The sequence below is a fragment of the Oryctolagus cuniculus genome, chromosome 1 (assembly GCF_051225735.1).
Source record: "Oryctolagus cuniculus isolate XC-2025 breed Fujian yellow rabbit chromosome 1, ASM5122573v1, whole genome shotgun sequence".
In the NCBI taxonomy this organism is placed as follows: Eukaryota; Metazoa; Chordata; class Mammalia; order Lagomorpha; family Leporidae; genus Oryctolagus; species Oryctolagus cuniculus.
The window spans coordinates 146,250,568-146,268,752 of NC_142867.1; the positions used below are offsets into that span (position 1 = coordinate 146,250,568).

Here is an 18,185-nt window from a genome sequence, read left to right on the forward strand (position 1 = left end):
CTTGTGTTTATTAGATGAGTACACTGTTTTAAACTAATTACAAATATCCTAAATATTAGGTAAAAATGGATAGAGTCAGTGTGGAGGTCGCCCGGGGCACCTGGCAAAAAGGAAAGCCTTAGTAAAAATCCCCAGGAGTGGGGGCTGGCTCCATGGCTCACTGGGTTAATCCTCTGCCTGCGGCACCAGCATCCCATATGGGCGCCAGATTCTGTCCCAGCTGCTCCTCTTCCAGTCCAGCTCTCTGCTGTGGCCCGGGAAGGCAGTGGAGTATGGCCCAAGTACTTGGGTGCCTGCACCCCCATGGGAGACCAGGGGGAGGCACCTGGCTCCTGGCTTCAGATCGGCATAGTTCCGGCCGTGGCGGCCATTTGGGGAGTGAACCAACGGAAAAGGAAGACCTTTCTCTCTGTCTCTCTCTCTCTCTTACTATTTGTAACTTTACCTGTCAAATAAATAAATAAAATCTTTAAAAAAAAAAAATCCCCAGGAGTGAGGAAATCACTAGCGAGGGAGAGGCCCCTAGCCAGGGGCACTCTGCCTCAGATGTAATCTCCCCGATTATGACCCATGTTGCAGCAGTAGTCAGCTTCTGGCTGTCCTGCCTTGAAGTGCATTTTAACTCATCTAACCCTGTTCACTTCTCTCTGTGCTCTGCGGGTGAGTTCCTTTACCACCTGCAGCAACAGTCCTATTGGGTGGCCTCCCCCACAACGTTCTGGTGGCCTGAACAGGGACTTCTCCCTCGGATCATGGGAAGCCACACTCCGGCGTGTGGTGGAATAGGCCGCGGGGGCTTGTCTCAGTGAATTCACACATGCTGTCAGCCTCCTGATCACTCGTAGCCCCTCTTCTCCTCTGTCTCTGCTGCTCAGAGAGTGGCTTGCCAGTGTGGGGCAACTGATAGCTCCTGGCAGACAACTCTGGTGGAACTAAAAGCCTCCTGTTCTCAGACGCGTGGCACCTGCTGCCCTTGGAGGTGAGGACGTATTCCATTCCATTTTAGCAGGCTCCCTTTGACCTTCACAAAGGCCAAATGTCTACTGCTCTTTTTCCTTTTTCGGCTTAACCATCCAATTTGGAACCACCCTAGGCTGGAAGATCTGATGCTTCAAAGGTGAGTACAACTCTTTCTCTTTTCTTCCAGACCTAGATTGGCTACCTAGAGTCAGAGACCTTTCTTCTTCTTCTTCTTTCTTTTTATTATGCCAACCCTGCATACAGCATTTTAGAAAGCATCTGGACAGTTTTACTCAACGGTGACTCCTTGGCCTCCAGGCCTGTAATGGAAAGGGCAGAGTGTGTGACACCTGTGTCTACTAAGAAATGACTCAAGGCTCAACCATGGGGATGGAAAATATGGTAGCTGGAGAAGCCTCTGGGCTCTTTTTAAGGTGACAATCATAACTCTTTAAAGGCAAGTTTTTCCAAGCAGTCAGAACTTAAGACAGCCAAGGACACAAGAGATTTCCCCCAAGAAGTCAGAACTTAACAAAGATAGCAGGCAACACAAGAGAGCACCATACAGATTTTAACAGCGAGGTCCAGCTGGCTGACTTCCTGTTCTGGAAGTTTATGTTGGGGCTAGATACTTACTGTTTTAGGGTCTGGGGATCAAACTGATCCCAATTCTTTAGAATGCATCCCAGGGGTGAATCACAAGGGATAGAAGGTGACTGTCTCATTCTTTGAACCAGCCCAGTTGAGGGGCAAAATACATGGCCCAACCAAGGGATGACCAGTGTAAACCCAGGAACTGCCAGAAGGGAGGCACTCCATTTAAACAGGCACCTGCTTCATTGGGGTGACCCACCCTCTGAAGGATACCTTCAGTGCTTCTTTGGCTAAGAAGGCCTGACACTTTCCCTTTAAGGGAAAGGTCTCTACAGCCGGCCCTGTGGCCTAGCTGGTAAAGCCACTGTCTGCAGCACTGGCACTGGCACCCCATATGGGTGCCAGTTCGAGTCCTGACTGCTCCACTTCCGATCCAGCTCTCTGCTAATGTGCCTGGGAAAGCAGTGGAAGATGGCCCAAGTGCTTGGGCCTCACACCCATGTGGGAGACCTAGATGAAGCTCTTGGCTCCTGGCTTCAGCCTGGCCCAGCTCAGGTTGTTGTGGCCATTTGGGGAGTGAACCAGCAGATGGAAGATCTTTCTCTCTCTGACTCTCCCTCTCTCTGTAACTCTGCCTTTCAAAAAATAAATATATCATTTAAAAATGCGATGTTATATGCAATTGATATAATTGACTTTCCTTGTCATTGCTGAGTTTTATAATTGTAACCACGACCATTTTAAGTTTTCTGTAATCCTGAGCTCTAATTCTTCTTTAGGAACATATGCAATCAGATTCATGGAAAAGACTCCAACAACTGTAATTGAATAACAGGTTTCTGACCGCTTTGATCTCAATGGATTAAGACTTTCCGGGACTGAGAGAAGTCCAGAAAATCCACAAAAAGACTAATGGAGATTAAACAAGACAAAAATTAGTCACTTGAGACTGGATGAATTATGAAATTTATGGATTTCTCTTTTATTTAAAATATTGTCAGTTCTATATTTAAATGTTTCATCTTCTAGGTTCAGGAAATCTTTCCTGAGATTTCTGTTTTTACAATGCTCTGTAGAGATAAAAGTGCTTACCTTCTGCACGCTTAGTTCCTCTAGAGAGGACCCCCATTTCAAAAAGAGATGCTAACTAGATGGGGTACTTGGTATGCTCACACCTAACGCTGGGATCTACACGCTGCACCCACAGCCAGGCGCCGAGAGAGCTCTTTGACCTCGGTAACTGAAGAGCAAGGATTAGGGCTGGGTGTAGTGACTGAAAATTAGGGAAAAATAAGATGACTGATGGAGTAAGTTTCAAAACTTGTGACACTATCAGTCAAGGCTGACTCTGAGGCACTGCAGGAGACAGATCCATTCACTTTTAGAGAGCCCATCGCAGTGCACACAGCTAACTGGGTGCTGCCATTTCTGGCCAGAGAACTGTCCTTTTAAAGCAGTTCTGCAGGGTAGAATGGCTACAGGCTCCGATCCTCCAATCCAGAAACACCCCATTTCAGTCTCGTAACAGCAGGTGGTAGCCAGAATAATGGCGCCTCTACTGCCACAGGATTGAGGAGTGACAAGGAACAGAGCCCCTAAACAGTGACTTAAACGCAGATGTTAAATAACATGAGTCCCTTAGCTTAAAGTGTCCTTGCAATGCCTTCCCCTCCCTCCAAGATTGATTTATTTAATTGAAAGGCAGAGTTACAAAAAGAGGGAGAGGGAGAGGGAGGGAGAGGGAGGGAGAGAGGGGGAGGGGGAGAGGGAGAAGGGGAGAGGAAGAAGGGGAGGGGGGAGAGAAGGAGAGGAAAGGGGAGGGGGAGAGGGAAAAGGAGGGGGAGAGGGAAAGGGAGGGGGAGAGAGACTGAGAGGAATCTTCCATCTGTGGTTCACTCACCAAATGGTTGCAAGGGCTGGAGCTGGGCTGATCCAGAGTCAGAAGCCAGGAACTTCTTCCAGGTCTCCCACATGGATGCAGGAGCCCAAGTACCTAGGCCATCTTCTGCTGTTTTCCCAGGCACACAAGCAGTGAGCTGGATCAGGAGTGGAGCAGTTGGGACTCGAACCAGTACCCATATGAGACGCTGGCACTGCAGGTGGTGGACTTAGCTGCTATGCCACAGCATAGGCCTCTGCTCTGCCTTCTGATAGCACTAAAATTAACTCACTGAATTGAGGGTGATACAACAAGGCCTACGAGATTCTAATCACCAGACTGAAGAACTCATTTGCTTTTCCAGTAGATAACATGCTTATGATCAATATTATCTCACAGGATCTCGCTTCAGGGGAATTCCAGGTCTGGGCAGAATGTAACTACCACCTGCATGTAACACTACAGACCGACTGAAGCCCGCCTGGCCATCAGAACACTTCCTAAAGAGCACTCCATCACTGTCCAATCAAAGGAAGGCCACGACTACTTCTGCTTGGCCACCGTACTCACTGGGATTGAATGAAAAATGGCCACTTGATAGACTGTATTGCTGTTTTCTAAGATAGCGTTGTTTTAGAGGTAGCTTTCTACCTAGATCACATATAAACTGGGGCTCATTATCTATGCAGGTATCTTGAGAAGTGGTTTTGTTTAATTACAACATTCCCCACAGCTTCCTGGACTGGCTGGAAGTTTTCTGTGTACGTTCCATGGACAGGAAAAGGCTCTGGGGCTTAGAACTCTGGGAAGAGGATCCATTCAAGCTTCTAAAGGCGTCAGACCCAAGTTGTACCCATTTTGGTAGGACAGAGCCCTCCAATCCTGGGCCCACATCCGCCCTGGCCTCAGGGTTGTCTGGCACCAGCTCTGCCTGCTTGGCTTCTCTTCTTATTTATGGCTCATGGGCACTTGTATCCCTTTCTTTTGAGCTTGACTACATATTTAAAATTAATAGTCAATCTGGAATTCATGAGCATTTAAAATGGTGGATGGAGTCGGCATCCCATATGGGAGCTAGTTTGAGTCCTGGCTGCTCCACTTCTGATCCATCTCTCTGCTATGGCCCGGGAAAGCAGAAGATGGTCCCCAAGTCCTTGGGCCCCTGCACCCTTGTGGGAGACTGGGAAGAAGCTAGTGGCTCAAATCAGCTCAGGTCTAGGCATTGCGGCCATTTGGGGAATGAATCAGTGGATGGGAGACCTCTCTCTGTAACTCTGCCCCTCAAATAAATAAATAAACCTTTAAAATAAAATGAAATGGTGGCAGAGGGGTGGACGCCACCATCATAGTCTGCCATGTTTCTGTAAGTCTGCCTTTTCCTTTTTTGTTAGAAGCACCACATTTTCATTTCTTTGATGTGATTATAAAATTAGCAAATGCCTTTCCAGTATAAAAGTTAAATGGTTAAAGCCAAAGTTACAGTTCCAATGTGTGTGTCCTGATTATGGCTGGGGGTGGGGGTTGACCTCTACTAGAGCCCATGTGGCCTGAGGGAAGACAGACCCTCACAGGAGGCAGTGCTATTAGTAAGAAAGGGGGAAAGCACAGGATCAACCAAACTGCGGCCGTCCACTCACACTGGCCCCTGCTCCAACCTGCTGCAACTGTGCCAGGCGGCCACTGTCGCTAACGGATGTTGTGGTCACTTCACGGAAGATGGATGGACATCCCCACTCACTTGGTTTGGAGGTTGAGTCCGATGGCGCCATATGTGCCAAGAGGTATGGAGGCAGCTTCCTATCACAGGAGGCTTTCTGAGGTGGAGGGGCAGCTCCCACACAGAATCAAAAACTGCTGGGGATCACTGGGTGACTGGCCTTGCCCTTTCTGTGGTAGAGACTGGGGCTGGGGTCAGATGTCTTCGCCAAGGGTGGAGCTGTGCCACTTCCAGGTGAGCCCTTCCCCCAGACGGTCCTGTGAGGCAGGAGGGGCTGGAGGGGGCATTAAGGCGTCTAGCAGTCGTCTTGTTACTGTCATCTTGAAAAGGGGATTTCTTTAGTGCCTACAATAAAGGCTTAATTTCTGAAACACGGTTCTCAAGGTTCTCCACAGAATTCTCCTCTCTCTCTCCAGCTCCTGCTTCCCACACTCACCCCAGACTCTGCTCAGCACAGCCTCCCTGACAGGACAGCTTCCTGTCCCCTGCCATCTCTTCAGGGTGTTCTTGCGTCCTCTTTCTCATCAAATACTGTACCTTGTGTACTGTGGCAATTGCTTGTGATCACAGCTAAGACATACAATTAAATACTGAAGCAATGAAGCGACTATGTAACATGACAGTTGACAGAATGTCTTACTACTTCACTTTGAACTGCTGGCATAGTCTCCAGGCACTTGATAAATACTTGTTGAATTCCTGAATGTACACAGTATATTAATGAAAAGCTAAAGAAATTAAAAAGGACTTACTGAAATTGGGAAATATGGGAGAATAATAGAAAAGTACATTTAAACAAGAGGAATAAGTATTTGGCATAGCAAATTTTTTTCCCCCGAAGGTTTGTTTGTTTATTTGAAAAGCAGTGAGAGAGAAAGAGAGAGAGAGAGAGAGAGAATGAATGAATGAATGAATGAATATCTTCCCTCTACTGGTTCACTCCCCAAATGGCTGCAATGGCTGGAGCTGGGCCCATTTGAAGCCAGGAGCCATGAGCTTCTTCCTGGCCCTCCACATGGGTTCAGGGGCCAAAGTACTTGGGACATCTGCTGCGTTCCCAGGCACATTAGCAGGGAGTTGGATCAGAAGTGGATCAGGTGGAACTTGAAGCAAGGCCCATATGGGATGCCAATGCCACAGGCTGTGGCTTTATCCACTATGCCACAGTGCCGGTCCCAATGGCCTAGCAGTTAATGTGCACAGTTGAGACATTCTTGTCCCACACTAGAGTACCTGAGTTCAGGTCTCAGCTCTGCTCAAATTCCAGCTTCCTTCTAATGTGCACCCTGGCAGGCAGTGGTGATGGTTCAAGTAGTTGGGCCCCTGCCATCCATGTGGGAGACTGGACTGAGTTCCTATACCCAGCTTTGGCTCTTGGAGAATGGACCAACATATGGGAGTTCTCTATCTAGCTCTTTCTGTCTCTCAAATAACTAAATAAAGACATGACCTTAAAACTTTCCTTTGAGCAAGAAAGTAAAAACAGAATAGTGAATTTTCAAATACAAATGTTTTGATAATAAAAGCTCCAGAGCATAAGGAAATACAGCTGCCCCAAGATAGAGCAACTACCCACTTCCGAGCACCTCAGCGCCCGCTGGACGGCAGTGTGACCAGATGATTAAAACAAGCAACGACGTGAAGACAACACAGAGCCCCTCTTTACCCCCAGGAAAGGCCTGCAGCTAATCCTGGGAAGTAAAGAGAGAATGGAACAGAGCTGAAGCTGCTAGTCTCTGCCAGAAGCTTGTTCGGAAAGTACTGTGTCACGGCAGACAGGAGTCAATTGTTTCCTCATGAGACACCAGGCTGGGCACAAGGGGAGCAGTGGGAAGTGAGGATGGGTCCTTGAGACAATGAGGAGGTGAAACTCTTGGTGGGGTCTGGCTCAGTCTTCACCTGCCTAGGGCTTGCGATGGTTCAGGATGCTGAGCTAAGGAGAGCCGTCAAAACATAGATGGGAAGCTTAGTTCTTGTCAAGTGCTCAAGTACTGCTAATTCTTTCCTCAAAGGCATTAGCAAGTTATTTTCAGCATGCAAACATTTAGAATTTACTCTTGTAGTTCTGAATCACAGACACCAAGTGACATGCCATCATAAACAGATGATGGCACAGCTCCTCTAGCTTGCATGTTGGTGACTTCATAGCAGAAATATTGTTTGTTTCAACGAAGCCTGCTTGACAATAGTCAGTTAAAAGCAAAACAACTCTTATCTGCTGAGGGCTTTGTGTATGTTATAAATGATGGCTTTAAACTGCTGTCTCCCAAAAAAAAAAGAACTCTCAGAATTTAAGAATATATTTAGAAAAAAATGAGAAGAATGAAAGAATGCAACTACAATTTTTGAACCTTGTATATGATAAAAAGAAAATTCCCATGAGATAGAGCTAAAAAACTGTGTAAGATTTCTGTAATCACTTATAAATATTGTTGTAAATGAATGAAACCAAATGAAAATAATTAAATACTTGCTGACAGTTTAATAGGTGCAAAGTGTGCACTGGGTTACACAGCAAAAAACTCCAATAATACAAAGATGATCTCTTCAGGAAGTAAAGTAAATACACACTGACTGAAGAAATTACAATGAACACTAATAACTTTTCTCTCACAAGGAGGCTTCATAAGGGACAGTCTGCACCAAAGTGCTCTTGCTTAACGTGTTTAACTCTATTCCACCCTGTGTTCCCACCACTAAGCCATGTCTGTACAGCCTTCTCTAGATCTGGACCCCGCAGATCACAGCTGACAGGATCAAGGATGGACACATGGCCCAGGTTGGCCCAAGAAACCTGAAAATGAGAGAGACAGGCACCAATGCATCCCTGCCAACAGTGGCAGCTACCCTATTCCTTTTCAGAGAAGAGAACAAAGTGGACTTGTAGAAAACAGTAGGGATAACACAACACAAGACTCCAGGAAGAGAAAGCAATTTCAAGATCCTGCAGACTCACATGCATAATAAATATGAAGCAAGACCCAAACCTTATACCTTACACAAAAATCCACTCAAAATGGATCAAAGATCTAAATCCATGACCCGATACCATCCAGTTATTAGAGAGCATTGTGGAAATGCTGCAAGGCATTTGCACAGGCAGAGTTCTTGGAAAAGACCCCAGAGGCACAGGCAATCAAAGCCAAAATGGACAAATGGGATTACATCCAACTGAGAAGCTTCTGCACTGCAGAAGAAACACTTAGCAAAGTGAAGAGGCAATTGACAGAATGGGAGAAATCATTTGCAAACTATGCAGTTGATAAAGGATTAGTAACTGGAATATATAAAGAAATCCAACAACAACAAAACAAGCAATTCAGTTAAGAAATGGGCAAATGACTTAAACAATGCATTTTTCAAAAGAGGAAATCCAAATGGGCAACAGACACATGAAAAAAATGCTCAGGCTCACTAGCTGTTAGGGAAATGCAATTCAAAACCACAGTGAGGTTTCACCTCCGTTAGAATGGCTTTCATACAGAAATCAACAAACAACAAATGCTGGCAAGGATGTGGAGAAAAAGGTACCCTAATCGTCTGTTGGTAGGAATGTAAACTGGTATAGCCACTGTGGAAGGCAGTCCAGAGACACCTCAGCAATCCAAATATAGACCTACCATTTGACCCAGCCAACTCACTCCTGGGAATTTGCCCAAGAGAAATGAAATCAACATATGAAAGAGTTATCTGTACCACCTTGTTTATTGCAGCTCAATTCACAATAGCTAAGATACAGTGAAGTAACACCTTGACAGTAGGGACTCCATTTTGGAGTACCTGAGACTCTATTCTGGGAAGCCCCCCCCACCACCACCACGAGACTCTGGTCTGAAACTATGATCTAAAACTCTCAGGCAATAGCAATCCACTACATCACACTTGGCAAAGCATAGAAACCCCTTAGCATGATCGCTCAAGCTTGGAAGAGGATAGGCTGCACCTGGGTTAAAGATAAAAATGTAATTTGTCTATGTCCTGCATATGATTTAAGCCACTATCTGGATTAATGTCAAGATTATAATTAGAATTGTTAAGATTGTAACTGGTATTGTCCAGATTATAATTGATATTAGTTTCGCCTAGGTTTTAGGTTAGCTTGACCCTAGTAACCATGTATTCACCTCCTGATTTTGTGGTTTTTGCCTTTAAAAACCCTGTTGTCTTGGTATTCAGGGTTGAGAGTTCTGTGGGGCACAAGGCCACTCTTGGCTGCCAGCAATAAAGGACTCTAAAATTATCAATGTGTGGCGCTCCTCTGTCAGCACTCGCTCAGGCACAACAACAGAAACAACCCAGATTTCTGTCAACTGACGATTAGACAAAGAAATTATGGGATATGTACACCATGGAATACTACACAGTGGTAAAAAAATGAAATCCTGTTGTTTGCAACAAAATGGATGAATCTGGAAAACATCATACTTCATGAGATAAGCCAGTCCCCAAAGGACAAATACCATGTTCTCCCTGATCTGTGATAACTAATAGGTAATCTGTGGAAGTAAAATTGACACTTTGAGATGCAATGACTTTGAACAGCCCCTGTCTTGACTGTTGAGGAACAGTTTTTTTTTTTTTCTCATACTACTTGTTGAACTTTTTATTCATTATAGAGTTAATCATATGTGTATAAAGTTAATTAAAAATAGATCTTAATAAAAAATAAGAATGGGGACAGGAGAGGGAGGAGGAAGAAGGGTGGTAGTGCAGTGTGGACAGGTGGGTATGGTGGGAAGAATCATTGTGCTGCTAAAGTTGTATTTATAACATGCATGAAGTTTGTATTCCTTAAATAAAAGGTTTCTGGGGGAAAAAAAGAGTCTACCAATACACATTTCTATTCGTAATGTATGAAAGTGCTTATTTTGGAGAGAGTTCCATTTCTTTTAGTTCCTATAAGACTTGCAAACCCAGACAAATCACCTGGTTATATATCATGGTCTATGATTGCATCCAATTTTGTGGCTTCAGTGTCATCCATAGGCATTGTGACAGATCTTACATATCTAACCCAGGCTTCTCTTTTGATTGGCTAAACTGATTGAATTATCTTTGTCTATAAACCTGTATTTACCTCAGAAATGGCTATGCAATTGCTCATGACAGAAACCTGGGTTTCATATATTTGATTCTTCTTCTTTCCCTATACCAAACTAAATCTTAAGTTGATTACCTCCTAATTACGTCTTGAATTCCCCCTACACTAGGAAAAAAAAAAAATCTCTCTCTTGGATTAGTGCAATAGCCTTTAAAGTGTGACTTGGCTCTAGATTTAATCCTTTGGTTTACTTCATAAACCAGATTACAATCAGCCAGCTTTCTAGAATGCACACCTGCCTGTTTCTTCCACATCACCTCTGGTAAAGCTCCAAACCTTCAATACATTTCCAAAGCCTCTTAAGATCTGGTGACTTCCCTCCTGCAGTCCATCCTCCAGCCTCACAATCATATTTACTGTTCCAAGAAGGTGGAGGAGGAAGAACCAGCAAGAGATATTGAGAAATAAGACACAAGACAGTGGGACAAGGGAACTGAATGTATGAAAGAGGATCATCTGTATTGAACACTGCTAAACCCTTCTCTCTCAAACAACAGCCGATGTGAGTCCTCCTGTGTCTTTCCAAAATATTCTGCATCTTTCCAACCATAGAGATGATCACACTGTTTGATACAGAAGCAGTAATTCATCTGATTACTTAGTAAAGAATATTGTTTCTAATTAACTATAAGAACTACGCATTAGGGGCGGTGCTGTGGTGCAGCGGGTTAAAGCCCTGGCTTCCCTTACAGGTGCCAGTTTGTGTCCCAACTGCTCCACTTTCAATCCAGCTCTCTGCTATGGCCTGGGAGAGCAGTGGAGGATGGTTCAAGTCCTTGGGCCCCTGCACCCACGTGGGAGACCTGGAGGACCTCTGGAGTCCTGGCTTTGGATTGGCCCAGCTCCGGCCATGGTGGCTATTTGGGGAGTGAACCAGCAGATGGAAGACCTCTCTCTCTCTGTCTCTCCCTCTCTCCGTAACTCTTTCAAATAAATAAAATAAAGCTTTTTTTAAAAAAAAAAAACCTATGCTTTATTGTTATATTTCAGCAGTGAGCTCAAGATACAGTAAAACATTTGCTGAATGATTTGATTACTGATACACATATGTGTAAGTCCTCAAGGAATTTACTCACCATTGGAGAAAGCAAATAGACACTGGCATTCATATTCTAAAGCAGGGTGATAAGAGAGCTGCCTCTGGTGCTAAGGGAGCACTGTGGGGTTGGAGACCACTTCTTGAGTAAGAAGATGTTTACGACAGGGAATGGAGAAAACAGCAGGCTGGCAGGAAGCAGAGGGCTGCAGTTTTAAAAGAATATTTATTTGCTTTTAATGTTGCTAATTTCCCCAGTCATGGCAAGACAGATGTTACACACATTTGTGCCTTTGAGTAGTCTCACTCAAAGTCCTCACACTGGTAGAGAAATATATGGGCAAAGACGAGTAGTGTAGATTTTACATATATATATATATTTAAAATCTTATTTCTACAAATCTTAGTGTTATGATGATGGATTTTAGTTTTCCTCTTAATATTTATTAGCAATTCCCAAATTTTCTGTTCTGCTTTAAAATGGGGGAGAAGTTTTAGTTTTGTTCTTATGATCAGGGCTTCATCTGGAAAAAAATAAGAAAATAACTTACTAAAAAATAACAGATCTGTGCATATAGCCCAAAAAAGCCAGAATTTTTACAATATAATTCTCATAAAAATTCCCTAAATCCTTTGGTATGATTTGAAAATTCCATTCACACATCTGGCAGAATTAAAACTAAAATTGTTTTTAAAAATAAAACTGCATAATAAATGCAGTTAATGTTATTTTTTTCCTTTGACTGGACACAAGAAGATTCTAATGGAAATCAAAATGATGACATCATCCACCAGTAATGGGGAAAAAATGAGGCTGTGAATAAACAGTATGTTTTGATTTATTAAACCTCAAGTGAACATGTCTGTATCCTCCTCCTGAATATGGGCTACATGAGCTGCCAAAGCCTTCTTTTTTATGAAATACCTTTGTAAATACTGTGGTCGCCCTGGTTTATGGCCATCTCCTTCAGACAGTATATCAGCGGAAAAGAATCCCCCATTCCCAGCAAATGTTAAAACTACCATGTGTGTAATCCTCTCACAAACCTCACGCTAAGCATGGGCTTGAGGGCTTGCAGGAGGAAAACTGCAGGGCAAAGGGCAATTCTGGAAGCTGTGGCTGTGGCTGCTGTTTTCAAAGTAAGAACACCACGCCCTAGAGTGCGAGCAACAACCTAAGAAATCCCTAATGGACTTACATTAAAGATCGGAAAACCGAGTCCCAGGGGAGAAATGACTCATCCAGTCCTTGCTGTAGGGCGAGTGACCGGGTCAGGCCTGAGCTCCGGCCTGACTCTTCTGACAGGGATCCATCACAGAGTCTCTCCGGGCCCTGGGCAGCCTGGCTCTCACGAGTCCTGCGGCTCTGTGGGAGTGGGGGGCCATGGTGGTGCTAAGAAGCCGCTTCTGCTGACGTGCCTTTCCTTGCCTGCTGGCAGGGGCAGAGGCTCCAGCTTGACTGTTTGGGAAAGGAAATCAGACCTCTCACTGAATTCCCTGCTTAGCAGTTAGGTACATTATTTAGTACTATGAAGTTTCAATTTCCTCATTCAGCCCCCGTGACACTTCGGTTTTGCCCCTTTGGAAACTGGAGGCTAACAACGCATGCCACTGTGATGAAGGATTTATTGTACTGCAGGTCCAGCAAAGAGCTGGGCATCTGGCGCCCGGGATGTACGCATGCCAGCTCCCTGTGTTTTGCTCCATTTGACTCTGCTACCACCTGCCTTGTATAGTATATACAAGAGCAGACGAGGACCTGATTCTACCAACAAACATGCCAAAAACATCTGTTCCTAGGTTACCTTAAAACTCTACAAAACTACTTAAATGATGAATATCATAAATCACATTTTAAATTTGGATGAATTTTACGGCAAAAAAGGACTTAATGTAGTTTTAGGAATGGAAATTAAACTATAAAGCCCAAATGTGGTTTTCTTTGTACAAAGTCTCTCCTGTAACTTAAACTCTCCCTGAACTCCTGTCAGAATATTGCTACAGTTAAAACAGTTGGTTAGGATAAGTAAACCAATTTCCTGGTTATCTGGATATAATATAAAGTCACTGTATCCATCCAGACACGAACTTAAATAAACAGCTATGAGCGAGATAAAGCTGAATTTTAAAATGCTTCTAATCAATAAAATCAGTGGTTAGGTAAATCTGGCATTTCCTCAGTTCTACGAATTATCAACAACAGGGGAAACAGAAAGGAATAACAAATTTAGAGGTGGCAGCAGGGGACAGCGTGCTTTGTTCTTTCTTCTGGATGTGCTGAGGCAATGCCTGGGAGAAGTCCACGCCAACGAGACCAGAGGTTGGTGATTTTAGTATGAAGCTCAGGAAATACTTTAGAGCTTAAAGTAGACATGTAACTCAATAGCATATGTTACAACTTTGTGATTAATGGGAGTCTCATTTATGTTAAGGGAATGAAGCAGATCATGAGGGAGGGTGAGAAAAGGCAATGGCGACCAGGGAACGTCAACACTGACACTGATGAGTACAACATACTGAGAAGTCAGACTGGCTTCCAAGGATAAGGTAACCAATAAGCAGAAGACAAGAAAAAGGAGCCACTTAGGACTAAAGAGGGCACAGCTTTCCCAGAATCCCAGCAGAAGAATTGGTAATAAGTGGAAGTGAACATATGAAGGTATTTCCTGTGGATTCTTTATTAAGAAATCAAGTAGCGGGGGTGACGCTGTGGTACAGCAGGTTAAAGCCCTGGCCTGCAGTCCTGGCATCCCATATGGGCACCGGTTCGTGTTCCAGATGCTCCACTTCTGATCCAGCTCTCTGCTATGGCCTGGGAAAGCAGAAGATGGTACAAGTCCTTGAGCCCTGCACCCACATGGGAGACTTGGAGGAAGCTCCTGCTCCTGGCTTTGGATCAGCTCAGCTCTGGCCATTGCAGTCATCTGGGGAGTGAACCATCGGATGAAAGACCTCTCTCTCTCTCTCTCTCTCTCTCTCTCTCTGGCTCTACCTCTCTCTGTAACTCCATATTTCAAATAAATAAAATAAATCTTTTCTTTTTTTTAAAGAAATCAAGTAGCAATGGGAAGATGGACTAGACAGCAGCTTGAGGACAAGTAAACAGGATAGAGGGAGATTGTATATGGCTGGTGGAACCTTGAGTATGTTAGGAGGCTGAGAACAAATTAAAAATTATGCAAATATCGCTTCTCGGCCTTTTGGCTAAGACCAAGTGTAGTATCTGTTCTTATCAGTTTAATATCAGTTTAATAAAAATTATGCAAATAAAAATTATGCCACGCTCCTGATTCAAGAATGTGTCAGATGGGTCCTTCAGTGACCCTGCCTGGGCAGTCCTTGCCGATCACTTAACCAAACCTGTGCTCTAATGTCATGGTCTCAACGTAGGCCCTGGCATTCAGGTCTGGGTCAGGAGTTCAGAAACATGGACATCATGGAGGTGTGGATTTACACCCAAGACTAGAATGGCAAACATTCTGATCCAACACCAAACTTTATTAACAAGTTCCTCACCTTTTAACAGCCTTGTGTTATCTTTTGCTGTCATGGACAAGTTCACAGCAATGCTTACTTTAGTTAGGAGAGGAAAACCTATTGGCTTCTTATATGGTTTTTAATTGTCTCCTTTAATCTGGATCATTTGGTTATGTTTTACTTGACTTGTGTTATACTCATGGTAGAACTTCCCTTACCTCAAGAACAAGAAAACACAGGAAATCACTTTGGGGCATGGTGCTGTCTCCTAGTAAGACTACCACACCTAACTCCTCTCCATATAAGGTGAGGGACTATATGTTTCCCTTTCAGAATACTTTCTTGTCTGCAAATTATGTCTTCTTCTCACCATCATTCTTGGCTGACAGAGAGGCCCTCTGACCTGCACTCTGCTTTGGCTTCATCCTCCCCAGGGAGCAAGGTGTCCTCATGCTGTCTCAGCTGGCCCCTCCAGGTCACATTCTGGGTGTGGTTCTGGCACCCTGGAACTCCCTGCCCCCCAAAACCCTGCTTCCAGGACTTGTGTAGGCCTCTGACGTGGCTGTCACCCTGGGACAGAACATACTGCCAGTCCAAGCAACCCGGGGGCAGGGGAGCTGCCTGTGCAGAGCTAAGGAAGGAGTTCAGAGGACCGCGTAGGTGACAGCATGGGCAGCATGAGGCATGGAGAAAGAAATGTGGTGGGGCATGTACTGGCTCCTTCCTGAGCCACCATGTTCTGGTGTAGGTGAAATCCAGGAGTGCAGGATTCCGACTGTGAAGAAGCCTTTTTGAGATAAGTGAATGAGAGATGATTTGCTTGAACGTTTGCTAGCTTGGTGTGTAACTTTGCCACCTTTAGACTACTGTATGGGGACCTCGTTTGTACTCTAGCTCAGTTCTTACTTCCTTTCATATCCTGTGTGTGGATGACATTCTGGGAGGATTTCCAGCCCCCCAGGCTGAGTCTCACCACAGCAGGACAGGAAATCATACAAACCTAAACAAAGAAGTGACAGGTCCCAGGAACACTTGTCATATCAATCGTCACATCTCACCATTTACTCATTTCTTGAAAACAAAAAGGAAAAGCTCGACCAATTCATTTGGTGACTCCCCTCTAACCCAACATGCACAGGTTTCTCCCTGTTGAGTTTATTTCCATACGCAGACTTCATGCAGGAAGTGCAGTCATGTGTCCTCCTGTTGGACATCATTCTAAGGACAAGATTTGGCTCTGTCCTGGAGTCCAGGAGCCTCCAGGGAGGGCTGCCGACCCTGGAGGACACAGTCAAACTCTGAGCCTAGCCTCTGGCAGGCCCATGCTACCAAACACGGCTCAGGGAGTGAGGGAAGTTCCCTGACAAAGATAGATATCTCATTTCCCCATGGCCTACAGCACCATGGTACGGAGACAGAATCGCAGAGACACACCTTCGAACCTGATCAATAAAATGGAATCCTCCAGTCCAGCATCTTAGCAATCCACTCAACGAAGTTCTCCACAGACTGTCCTCTGGTTTCTCCCACAGTCATTCCAGCTGTGGGCTTTGGGACCTCATCAAGCAGCTTGGTTGGACAATTCTGGTTAGGAGAACTTTTTTTTTTAATTAAGTCCAAATCAGCCTGGCTGCAGCCTTTGTCTATTGGCTCCAGTCTAGTCTCGGGGGCACAATGGAACAAAGCTGCATCCTGCTCACCACGTGGCAGTATCTGCCCTCACAACTCCAGGGGACACATGAGAAGGAATTTTTTGGTCTCTCTTCCTGTTCCAATGTCTGTTATCTGTCTTCCTGTCATTACCACACTGTACTAGTCACTGTGGTTGTTTAATAATGAGAGTTGATATTTAGGGAAATTCCTACAGCCTGTTTTCCTTCAAGAATGTCTGGGATTTTTCTCTGTGTTTTGCATTTCCATATACATCTGAGTATTTGTCACTTTCTACCACACCACATACTCCATGTACATACCACACTTCACATATACCACATGCACTACAACACATTACACACATACCACAGGCACACGGCATTCTCACCACACCAAACACATCCCACCACACCAGGGACTCACCACAACACTTGCACCACAAATGCCCACCACACATTTACCATGCACACATGTATTACAATATCACATCATACCACATGTACCACATACACTCTTACTACACCATATGCACCAAACACAACCGACATGAACAACCACACACCATGCCAAATCCCTACGACATACACACACTCCATACCAAACATATACACGCACCACACAGACATACTGCACCATCACATGAACTACTAGGATTTTGACTCACATTGCTTCAGCTCTAAGATCAGTTGACAGATACATGGCACCTCTGCAACACCAAATGTCTCACTGTCTGAGTATGGTCTTTCCACTTACCCTTATTTATCTCTTCTTTAATTTTTCTCAAAATTTTATGATTCTAAGGATATCTTGCTCGTTTTTCATGGTATTTATTCCTAAACATTTGATTTATTTTTAAATGTGTTTGATATTTAAATCACATCTTTTCCTTGTTTCATTTTCTAACTATATAAAAATGCTAATTTATTTTTTCAAATTTAATTTTTTATTCATTTGAAAGGCAGAGAGAGGGAATAAGGAGTAGGGAGTATGAGGAGCGAGAGAGGGACAAAGAGACAAAGAGGGATCTCCTACACACTGGTTGACTCTACAGATGCCCACAACAGCTGGGATTGGACCAGTTCAAAGCCAGGAGCTGGGTACTCAAACTGGGCCTCCAATGTGAGTGTCAGGGATCCAACCACACTTGAGCCATCACTGTTGCATTTTGGGATGTGCATTAGCAGGAAGCTGGAACTGGGAGTGGAGTCAGGACTTATGTGGGTGTTTCAAATGGTGTCTTGATTGCTATGACAAATTCCTACCCCACCATTTATTCTTATTTTTTCTTTATTGCATTATTGTATTGCCAGGCCTCACTGTTTCATTCCCAGAAAAGAAAACTTTTAGTATTTCACCAGAGTATTTTTTTTATTTGACAGGTAGAGTTATAGACAGTGAGAGAGAGACAGAGAGAAAGGTCTTCCCTCTGTTGGTTCACTCTCCAAATGGCTGCCACAGCTGGCGCTGCGCCGATCCGAAGCCAGGAGCCAGGTACCTCTTCCTGGTCTCCGATGTGGGTGCAGGGGCCCAAGCACTTGGACCATATTCCACTGCCCTCCCAGGCCACAGCAGAGAGCTGCACTGGAAGAGAAGCAGCCAGGACTAGAACCCAGCGCCCATATGGGATGCCAGCGCTGCAGGCAGAGGATTAGCCATGTGAGCTGTGCGCCAGCCCCCACCAGAGTATTTTTTAAAAATGCTTTACTGAGGTATAATTTATGAACCATAAAATTCAAAGTGTAAAGTATACCAGTCACTTTACATATAT

General features: G+C 44.5%; 2 protein-coding genes and 1 pseudogene across 6 annotated transcripts in view; 2 read left to right on the forward strand and 1 right to left on the reverse strand.

Moving 5' to 3' along the window:
- Positions 1-18,185, reverse strand: part of CENPP (centromere protein P) — a 252,595-nt gene that overhangs the window by 29,693 nt on the left and 204,717 nt on the right. The window contains exon 6 of one of the 4 annotated variants that reach the window (XM_089336296.1): positions 12,666-12,746. The exons of the other annotated variants lie outside the window; for them this stretch is intronic. Within the exon in view, the coding sequence (XP_089192422.1) occupies positions 12,681-12,746 (66 nt within the window). The 3' untranslated portion in view covers positions 12,666-12,680. Of the gene's footprint in view, positions 1-12,665; positions 12,747-18,185 lie in introns of those variants that run through there. 4 annotated transcript variants of the gene reach the window in all.
- Positions 1-18,185, forward strand: part of ECM2 (extracellular matrix protein 2) — an 89,437-nt gene that overhangs the window by 19,880 nt on the left and 51,372 nt on the right. The gene's annotated exons all lie outside the window — the stretch shown is intronic.
- On the forward strand, positions 14,472-14,630 carry LOC149128687 (U2 spliceosomal RNA; annotated as a pseudogene).